This window comes from Bos taurus, chromosome 5 (assembly GCF_002263795.3).
Source record: "Bos taurus isolate L1 Dominette 01449 registration number 42190680 breed Hereford chromosome 5, ARS-UCD2.0, whole genome shotgun sequence".
Taxonomy (NCBI): Eukaryota; Metazoa; Chordata; class Mammalia; order Artiodactyla; family Bovidae; genus Bos; species Bos taurus.
In genome coordinates, this window is record NC_037332.1 from 107,697,674 (window position 1) to 107,708,192 (window position 10,519).

The 10,519-nt window shown below is 52.5% G+C and overlaps 1 protein-coding gene across 36 annotated transcripts in view; it reads left to right on the top strand.

Moving 5' to 3' along the window:
- Positions 1-10,456, top strand: part of WNK1 (WNK lysine deficient protein kinase 1) — a 130,343-nt gene extending 119,887 nt beyond the window's left edge. For 18 of the 36 annotated variants that reach the window (XM_059887115.1, XM_059887121.1, XM_059887116.1 and 15 more), the window contains 5 exons: positions 1,196-1,390; positions 2,244-2,336; positions 4,793-4,834; positions 7,152-7,339; positions 7,766-10,456. In XM_059887115.1, coding sequence (XP_059743098.1) covers positions 1,196-1,390; positions 2,244-2,336; positions 4,793-4,834; positions 7,152-7,339; positions 7,766-8,083 — 836 coding nt within the window. In that variant the 3' untranslated portion in view covers positions 8,084-10,456. The other 18 variants (XM_059887123.1, XM_059887125.1, XM_059887124.1 and 15 more) reach the window with 7 other exon arrangements.
- Positions 10,457-10,519: the final 63 nt, after the last annotated feature.

Sequence of the window (10,519 nt, forward strand, 5' to 3'; positions counted from 1 at the left end):
CTGGAAGACAGGGTAGTACTGTGGCCTTTTCCTGTGTTGCCTGTATTGCTGTCTGGTGGTTTCCTTCATGTGTAGTTGTTCTTGACTCATAGAACTCACATGTCCCCAAACTCCTAGGCAGCTGGAAGAAAACACACTGTTTTCTCTTTAGTAAAGTCCAGGTCAGTTCTCTCTTTTTAATGAGTGGAGTGGTCATAATCACAATTGGGATGAATGTAAATTTCATATAGGTGTTTGGGTATGTCATGTGATAATGTCCTTGATTAAAGTTTTGTTTTATTTAGCTGTATGGGAATAAAGAACATGCTAGTATTTATAGTCAAAAAAATAGTTAAATCATAATCTCTTATTTTTGTGGTTTGCCTGTTTTTTCTCTATTATGTAGAGTTTTTCCCCTTCGGTGAAGTTATGGTAATGTTAGATAACTAGTTGTAAGTAAAAGCAGCTGTAACACACTTACATACTTATACTCCAGTACACTTGGCACTTGCTCTTCAGTTCTCATGTTAACTGTATTGGACAGCACTTGCAGGCCTAATAGCTTCCCATTCTCTGCAAGTTTTCAGGGGCCCAAACCTTTTCTCTGGGATGTTAGAGCCAATTCATTATGAGATGTGAGATCATAAGTCACAGCAGCTAATTTAGATTCTGATCCCAATTTCAGCCTTCTTTTGGAGTGTACTTCTGTTCCACTAATTATACTAAGGAATAGCCAGGTGTCCACTTCAGGACACCTGGCTAATGAGTGAAAGCTGCCTATCAAAAATAACTCTAAATATGCATTACTCTATAATCCCTGTATCATTTTTTGACACCTCTTTGTACTTGATTGACACATGGACCAGAAGGACTAAGGAGAGACTGTCTGTGGACCACTCTCAGCTATGAGAGGGTAAAAGGCAGGGCTGAGGTCACGCAGTGGCGTTCCCTTGTCTCCTGCACGTGCTGTCATCTTACCCAGCTTGGACTCCTGAGTCCCCCGGGTTATCTGCAGCTCAGCAGCTTCAGGGACGGGGTCCTGCAGCCCTGTTGCCTCTCCTTCATCTCTTACTCCCCATCCCGTCCAGAGGCTTTTGCCCTTTGGTCTGTAGCTTCTGACCTGTTATCACTCCCTTGGTGGGACAAACAGCAGACAGTACTGTCCAGGGCAGGGGGAGAGCTGTGCCCTGCCTCACACCACTGTGTCTTCTGACAGGTACCCTGTCTGGCCAGAGTGCAGCTTCAGTCTTGCACCCTCAGCAGACCCTCCCCGCTCCTGGCAGCGTCCCGGAGACAGGGCCCAACCAGCTGTTACAGCCTGTGAAGCCATCTCCTTCCAGTGACAACCTGTACTCGGCCTTTACCAGCGATGGTGCCATTTCAGTACCAAGCCTTTCTGCGCCAGGTCAAGGTGAGAGCCACGGGCAGCCACCATCCTCCGGGAGCCTTGAAATGCAGACACAGCCACATGCAGGGCAGAAGCCTGGGGCAGGCGGGTGGCTTGGGGGAGCAGCTGACCTGGAACCTGCTGCCTACATGGTTCTTTGGGCTGCAGAGGGGGGTGGGTAGCAACTCGCTTGGGTGGGATCACTGCTCCGTTCTGGTGGAAGTAGGTTTTCTTCAAGGGATTACAGCAGAAAGTAGCCCTGTGACGCCTCAGTGTGGTGCAGGACTCCTTTGGGATTTGGAACTTATGATTTAATACTGGACTAGGGTTTCCTGAAACCAGATTCTTAGGTGTTTTAGCCCTTTCTGAAAGTTAATGCATTTGTTCAGCCAATGTAGACTTTAATAATTTCTAAGTGTGAGAGAGACATACTAAAGTGAATAGCCCTAAAATTCAAGTTGCTACCTTTAATCTACTTCCCAAGTATAGGTCATTTAATAAACAGAGGTTTAATAAAGTGATCACTCAGAACATTCCTGTAGAGGAAAGACCTTTTAGTAACATTAGACAAAACTTAAAAGCTGTTGGGCATCTGGGTGGAAAAGAATGAGGGGAATCTAGATGGCAAACGGAGGTGCCTTTGCTGCAGCTTTGCGAAGGTTAGAGATTAGCCTGTCTCTGAGCGTGCTGGTGGGTGGCGCAGTCTGGGCTGGTGGGGGACAGACCTGACCCCTGCCTCTGGCGCGCAGGCCTGTCCTGCAGGCTCGTCCCTCTGTGTGCCGTCCTAGTACATCTGGCTCTCAGCTCGGGTTCTAACGTCTCGTAGCTGTGTTCTGTCTCTTCTCTCCCTGTTCTCCCCGTTCTTCCCCTCTCACAGGCTGTGCCAAGTTTAACTGTGCGTCCGAGCAGGTGACGTTCAAAGCTGGCGGCAGGAGGACGCGATTTCTGAGTACGCCCTGCTTGGCTCTTTGTGTGTAACACCTTTACTCTTCCTCGCCCCTGTGTCTGCCGCGGGTCTTGTCTCACGCAGTCCACCCTCATCTGTGTCTGTGCATCGTCTCTGCGGTGGCTTGGCTGAGCTAGTGTCGCCCTCAGAAGTTTGGGCCTCTGTTAATTACGATAGAAGATGGAGATCTGATCATAGGTTTCTGTAAACTTCAAAATGAATTTTCTGGTAGAACTGCCTCTTCCTCAGCCTGTGCCAGAGGGCAGCACGGTGTCCAGGGCAAGGGACTGCTGGGTCGTTCAGCATAGTGATGCCTGCGCGCCCAGCCATGCATAGTGCTACCCCTTGCTCTGGCATTAGGAGTCACAGCAAGCTTCCTGACCGCCGCTGCAGGGAGAACTGAACCCCTGTTTTTGTATTATTTTTCAGAGTAGATTGAAAGTTGTTTTTTTTGTTTTTGTTTTTGTTTTCGTAATCTCAGTTAAGCATAACCACCTATCAATTGTAAAGATGCTGGAATCTCTTCCCTGGATGTTTTCACCACCACTGCCCTCTGAGGGTTTCAAAGAGGGTTTTGGTGTAGTTCGTCTTATAAATTAAGCTCACTAAGACCGAGGGGCAGCACCTGCAAGCCAAGATGGGCTTTTTAACAAAATCGCTGGGACTTCTCAGCTTTCTTCCCCAAAACAAGGCTCCTGCCTCTCCAGCCCACCTCCCTGCATGTGGAGTGTGGGTGGTCCTGCACAGACCCGGTGAGATCACAGGCACGAGGCAGGAGCCCAGGGAAGCACACGTCTTTTCTCTCTAATCAGCCTGGCACATTCCAGTAGTTGATAAGCATATGTTGAAATGAGAATTTTAAAAACAAAACTGAGGTTTAAGTAAAAAACCTTTGTTTAGAGCTTAAAAGATCTTCTCTGTTAAGGCCTCAAACTTCTGATGTGGCTGTTGACATACTTTTTAAGTGCATGTGCTCGGACTGTCGTCGTCTCTTGAGTGTGGTTCAGAGGTCCTTGGGCCTCATACAACACTAGTCCAGGGCTGTGTAGCCCAGAGGGAGGTGGAAGGCCTTCCCCGCTTGGTAGGGCAACGGCTTTCCTAGCAAGCCTTAGTGGGTGAGTGAAAGTCACTCAGTCGTGTCCAACAGTTTGTGACCCCATGGACTATACACAGTCCATGGAATTCTCCAGCCAGAATACTGGAGTCGGTAGCCTTTCCCTTCTCCAGAGGATCTTCCCAACCCAGGGATGGAACCCAGGTCTCCTGCATTGCAGACGGATTCTTTACCAGCTGAGCCACAAGGGAAGCCAAAGAATACTGAAGTGGGTAGCCTGTTCCTTCTGCAGGGGATCTTCTGGACCCAGGAATCAAACCGGGGTCTCCTGCATTGCAGGCAGATTCTTTACCAGCTGAGCTGTCAGGGCCTGGCTAGGCTAGGCTGACCAACAGTGTTAGCTCCTCGGCACTTAAGTCAGCACTTGAAGTCCTGTGTCCAGTTAGATGACTGAAGGGACAGTAACAGCAGGGGACAAGTGTTTGGAGGTGTCAGTCCGGTGTTATGTGGCCTGTAGTGTCTCAGAGGGAAGGAGGAAGACCAGGGCATTTTTGTGAGGGAGGTATTGTGTGACAGGCACCTCTTCGGTTAGCTCAGAACATTCCCATCGCACTTGGAAAGGTAGGTGGTGTTACAGTGTCGTTCAGATGAATGAGAGATCCTGCCTCCGTTGAAGGCACGTCAGTGTCCATCATGTAAGCCTTTGTGAGCAGATCGCAAGATGCAGATTTAAAGCAAATAAACCCAGTGGTTTAGGACTGCCGAGCCCTGGTTCAGTCCCTGTCGGGGAACTAAAGGCCCAAAAGCAGTGTGGTGTGGCCAAAAAGAAAAAAAAGTTGAAAGAGCAAATATGGACAGAGATATTGGGCTCTCGGGTGTTGGGGTCTTAACTAGTCTGGGGTGCTTCACTCTGTGCTCAAAACAGATAATGGTTTGGAAGCACGGCTTGGCTTCATGCTTTATTTTTGTTTGAAAGTTGCTCGTTTTCCACATACTTTTAAAAGATTTTTCTAGGGGGGACGGGGTTAGTATGTATGTCTAGGGTTTGGAAATAGTGTGTTAGCCAGTTTAAATGAGAACTGTAATGATGGTGCCACCTGTCAGCCTCCTGTGGTGGAATTGTGAATGCATTTAATGCAGTGCGTCCTAACAGCCCAGCAGGAGAAGCAGGAGGGGGCCAGGGCGTGGAGAGACTGCCTGGGTATTCGAGGTTCCAGCAGTGAGGCCAGAGCCCCAGAAGCCTGGTGTGGGGCTCGCTCCTCCAGACAGCGTGGGGTGGGGCCGTGGGCCGGGAGGGGCCCCCGCGCAGCCCAGGCCCTCTCCCCTCCCTCTCTCCTGCTGGGCCCTGGTGTGCTGTTTGGAGAGTCTAATTATTTCTACTTCTGTTTCCTAATCTTTAACACACTGCTCTCTCTTTGTGCTTCAGGGAAGATGGTGAAAAAAGTCTGCCCTTGCAACCAGCTCTGTAGTAATTATCCTTTCTTTCCGTTACTTCTGGTCCCTGACTGTGAAGCCCGTCGCCCTGAGCTCTTTGCGCCCCGCAGCCTCTCGACTCCTGGACCCCAGCCCTGCACCCTTTTCTGGTGTCGTCTTCAACACACTCAGTGGTTGCCACTGGCTCTCCTTCCAGATTCCAAGTCCCCTCACAGTCCATGCTCTCGGTGACAGCCCACACCCGGCTCTGTGACAGCTGTGGGTGGGGGCGCCCGCGGGTGTGTGTAGGGCGAGTGGGGCTGCCTCGCGCCCCCTGAGGAGTCAGCCAGCTGTGTAGATGGTGCAGACAATGGCAGCTGCCGCCAAGGGGCTCTTCCAGAAAACGGTGCTTGGGAGGCGGGCAGTAAGCGTGGCTCATAGTGGGCTCTTGTTACTAGAAGGGGGCAGGGGTGGGGGGCTGACTATATGGCAGGAGAACATTTTTGGTGAGAAAGCATGCACTCACTGCTTTTAGAATTTTTGAGCAGAACTGAGAAGGGTTTAAAGGACAGTGAGTGTCCTCTGAAGGCTGGCCGTGTCTCAGAAACACCTGCTCTGCTGGTTTCGTCACCGCTTTCCTGCTGCCACCAACCACGTGCACCCCCATTCTCCTGGGTTTAGTAGCCAAGCCAGCTTTTCCTAGAGTTAATTTCTGCTTGGAAAGCTGGGGGGTGTGTGTCACCCTCCTGTGGGAAGGCGGTTTGCAGAAGCCAGGATGAGAAGGTGGCCTGTGTGGCTGGCGCTCCCCCGGTGTCCACGCTGCACCCAGTGTCGAGGGGCCTCGGCACCCAGCTGAGCCGGCCTGTGGCAGCTGCGCTCCCCTCCGTGGCTGCTGACAGCTCTGCTCACTTGTGACCTCTGTGTCGTCCTCATCGTCTCACTCGCCACCAAGCTCACACCGCCGTGGTCACGCACACGGGGGGCGGGGGGCGAGACGGTCCTCGTGCATGCGCTGACACCCACCCCCACCCCCGTCCCCGCCTGCGCTGCCTCCCTGCTGCCGTCCCGGAAGCCTGTGTCCTGTGCGTCCCACTGTCCTCCTGGGTGCCGCCCTGTAAGGAACTCGGCCCCGGCCCCCGCCCGCTGTGTTGCCTGGGTGCTGAGAAGCACGGGACCTCTGCGCTGGGCAGCCTCACCTCACGACAGCTGTTCCTCCCGCACTCGGGCTTGGGTGCCCAGCCCAGGCGGGTGAGCCACCCCCGTCGTGGGGCCTGGGGGGTGGGGGGCGAGTTGCTTCTGGCGCTGCTGGACTGTGACAGCGGGCAGTGTCCGCACGTAGACATTCAGCCCTGGCCTTGACTGGGGATCTGGAGTCCTCTTGGCTCATGCCTTACAGTGGCCGCTTACAGTTATTCTGCAGCACATGTGAGATCTGGTAAGAAAGTGGGGGTGCGGGGAATACACAAGACCCTGACTCTTCTTTCCCTCTTCCCTCAAACCTGCCTCTCGAATAATCGCCAGTGTGCCCTCCAGCAGAGCCGAAATCAGGCAGGACACAGACTCCTTTCTTCCTCATGAAACCATAGAGACCCTTCATCACAGCCCCAGAGCCTCTGCTCCCCGCACCCCCTGCCTCCCTGGGTGCACAGAGAGTGCCTGCTCTTTGGGGAGGGGCAGGGCGGGGAGAAGCCAGCCGCCGTGCAGCCGTGTCTTCCTGGAGCCAAGAGGCTTGGGCGCAGCACAGAGACCTCCTCGTGCTTTCCTCACAGGGAGTTGGGAGAGGCTGAGCCTTCACTCTCCCAAGTTGATGTTTGCATTCATGTTTATGGGCCCAGGCGAAGAAGCTTTCTGAACAGAGCACGCGTTCTCTCGTCTCCCTCTCTGTGGAAGAACGGCTGAGCGCGTCCCGGACCCCGTTCCCCCGTGGCTTGGGAGCCCAGCTCTCCTCAGGCCTGTGCTCGCAGTGCTTCGGCTCCCGCGAGGACCCTGCCCGTGCTCAGGGGGCCCTCGGCTCTTGCCCTGTCCTGCAGCATTCAGGGCAGCCAGGCTTGGTGGCTACACCACACAGCTCTCCTCAGCGGGCACTGGGCACAGGCCCAGCACCAAGTGTCCGCGCTCCCGACACCGTGGGGACGGGCGGAGCGAGGCCCCGGCCCTCCTCCCTCCCAGCAGCTCCTGAGGAGAGCCTCCCCCGGCCCTGCTATACGCAGCGTTTGGCTCCTGAGACCCTGAAACCTCCCTTCTGCATGGCTCCCTGGCTCATCCCCCCGTCCTGGGCTTGCCCTTCATCATCGTGGGAGGTCTCTCCTCTCCCGAAGTCACCACCCAAGTCCCTTCTAACGGGCGTGCCTTGTTGCTTCTTCTGACCTCAGGGACCAGCAGCACCAACGCCGTTGGGGGAGCCGTGAGCAGCCAGGCCGCCCCGGCTCCACCTCCTGCCGTGACGTCCAGCAGGAAGGGCATGTTCACGGACGACCTGCACAAGCTGGTGGACAACTGGGCCCGGGACGCCATGAGTCTCTCAGGCAGGCGGGGAAGCAAAGGACACGTGAGCTATGAGGTCAGCGCACCCCTCGTGCTTCCTCCTGCCTGTCCGAGTGTCGCTGGGCACGGGGACCCTGCCGTGACCACCTCCAGGGGCTCCTGAGTGCTAGCACTTCCGGGAAAAAAGACAGCAATCAGCTAGGTCCCTTCTTAGTTTCTTTCCCTGGATTCCTTGCTCTGAACTGAGTCAGCCCAGTTTTTCTTCCCTTTTCCTTAACACTCTGAATGGTGTGTGCTTGCGCCACTCATGCGAGGCATGCGATGCCACCCCCTTCCAGTCAGAACAGGTATGTGGTGAGTGTCAGGAGCCAGTGATGGTGATGAAAGGCTGTCTGGGAGTTGTTCTCCCGACCCTGTAAGGTCAGAGCAGCCCAGGCCTAGAACTCTCTCTCGCCCTGTACCCGTCCCACCTGCACGGCTTCACCGCCTGTTCTCTCTCCAGGGCCCTGGCATGGCAAGGAAGTTCTCTGCGCCCGGTCAGCTGTGCGTCTCCATGACCTCAAACCTGGGCGGCTCTGCCCCCGGCTCTGCAGCGTCAGCTACCTCTCTAGGGCACTTCCCCAAGTCCATGTGCCCCCCTCAGCAGTACGGTTTCCCTACCCCCCCGTTTGGCACGCAGTGGAGCGGGACGGGTGGCCCGGCACCCCAGCCGCTTAGCCAGTTCCAGCCTGTGGGAACAGCCTCCTTACAGAATTTCAACATCAGCAACTTGCAGAAATCCATCAGCAACCCCCCAGGTTCCAACCTGCGGACCACGTAGACCCGAGGCGATCCTGGGGCAGGTTTGGGGACAGGAGATGGAATGTGGGGGGTCGGGGGCATAGCCTATATGCTGACTACTAGTGCTGCATTTAACTGGTCATTTCTTGCCAGAAAGGAATGTTTTAATCCCGCTTAGAGCCCTTGGAGTGGAGCCCCCCGCCCTCACCATCGCCTGAGTGGGAGGAGGGGAGGGCAGCTGTCTTGTGTGCGCTTTGTCGTTGCCCAGACCCAGCAGCGAGCCATTGGGAAGTGGGGTTGGTCAGAAGGCTCCTAGAGAGCTCTGGAAAAGCAGAGCCGTCTACATTTTCAGGTGGTGGGGCTCTTCATTTTGGTAGCCACCCCAACCCCTTACTTACTCCCTCAAGAATATAAACCACAAGACAAAAAATTTAAACTATTGGGCTCTCTCCTACCCTGTCGCCCACTGTTTTTCTTTCTCCTGTCTCCCCCTACCCCCGACCCCAATCCAGCCAGTCTTTAGAACCCAGTGCAGACACCAGGGGAGGGATGGAGGTTTCAGCCCTTTCTTACAATAGGTCATTAGTGCTTTAAGCAAATGATATTCGCAGCTTTGACTGCAGCATTAGCAATTAGGAAAAAAATTAAGTTCCCTGCGGACATGTAACTTTGCCATCAGTTTTGATGTGGAAACACTGTGATGTATAAATGTTGTTGGACAACAGTAGTTTAAGAGTAAAATATGAAAGGCTTAAAAAGGCTAGCTCTGTCCTTTACTTACTGAGATTTCACTTTTCTCCTTTGTATTTCCATTGTATTAGATAAATAAATGTGAATGTAAAATTGTATAAATCACTCTACTTGAATACTTCCGTCCTCCCAGTACCGCTTGCTGGATGCTTAGTGCCTTGGACTTCTATCGCTTCTGCCGTTGCATCAACTTCTCGTCAGACCCTGGTCAGCTGGTCAGCGAGGGTGTGTGGAAGGAGAGCGTGGGTCCGTGTGACCCAGCAGTGGACTGTGTTGTAAGGAAACTGGAAGGGTATTTTTTTCAAGTCATTTAGCAGTTTTGTAAGATGAGCAGGGTGAGAAGTTAAGTTGACATCAGTGGTTAAAGCAGAAAACTGTTTCAGGACAAATGAGGAGGGAGGCTGTCACCAAGTCGGGCAGTTACCAGGCTGAGCGTGGCGTGCGATTGGTGCCGAGAGACTAGAGGCTGCAGAACAGATGTGTTTTGAAGACGTGGTGCTTGGCCAGCGGCTGCCCTAAGCCTTACTTACCTGCGCTGGGCTTGAACTCAGAAGATTGAGAAGAAATGGCTGAAGAGAAAGGAAGCGGGTAGGGGCTGGTTTTTAAGTTGGGAAATGTGATAGTGAAACGTCTCAGATGCAGAAAGTTGCTCTAAGAAAAATTGTTTGCCTTGCCTTTCCTCTTGGTGCAAATGTACCGTGTATTTCTCAACGTGGGGTCCTGCAGTTGTGGCAAGTGGCCCCACATCTGAAATAAGCACCGTAGGAACGGCTGCTTGTTCCTCCTCACTTCTGTATAATGTCCAGAGGGTTGCAGGGTCATAATCTCTCGGCTACCTTTGTTTCTAGAGTGACAATGGATATTCTCATATAAAGACTCCCCTCAAGTAATAACTGCAACCAGCCAGTATTATTTAGTGCTATGCCTGGTTGTGATGGGCAGTTCTCTTTATTTTCAGAAACTTCAGGAAATATCCTCCCATTGCCTATTTTGGGGATCTCTGTTCTCCCAGAAGATGGGGCAAGAAGCTAGGACTCTTAATCTTGGGGTGCTTCTTCTCTTGACCCTGAGCCACCTCAGTGGCCCAACCCAGGAATCTCCATGACAGGAAGAGCCTGGCTGTCCTGTCCTTCGTTGGCCATTTTCTTTTAAGTTAGCCAAGGCCCCAAAGATGCAAACGAAAGCTGAGGCTTTTAGGAAGGTAAGAGATGAGAAGGGCAGGTGCTCCAAGCTTTGCTTTGAAACTTTTTCTCTGCCTGTAATCCTTGAGAAATGGTAAGAGTAAGGACCGAACAAGAAGTGCTGAGGAAATGGGAAATGGACACGTGGACAGAGGGGACGGACTTTGTACCCAAGGAGGGAGCCAAGTGCAGCACGACTCTGGTCACTTTGGTTTAATGATGTTGAGGTCTCTTCACTCACATGGAAAGTAAGAACTGGTTTTACTTACTGTTGATTTTTTTCCCCTCCTGTGGATGAAATAACTGAAACCTAGAGGAATGAACCAGTGCTACTGAACTGTTTAAATTATTTTCGTGTTAATAGTACACTTTGAGTATCTTTTTCCACATTAAAAAAATCTTTCTGAATTATAAATGTTTTCCTTACGTTATTTAACAATGTACACTGTTTAAACAAAAATAAACTGAATTCAAACCTTGGGGATTCTTGGCAGCCGTCACTCCTGTTTGGCGCTGTGGGTGCACTTTGTGCTTGTGGACATGTG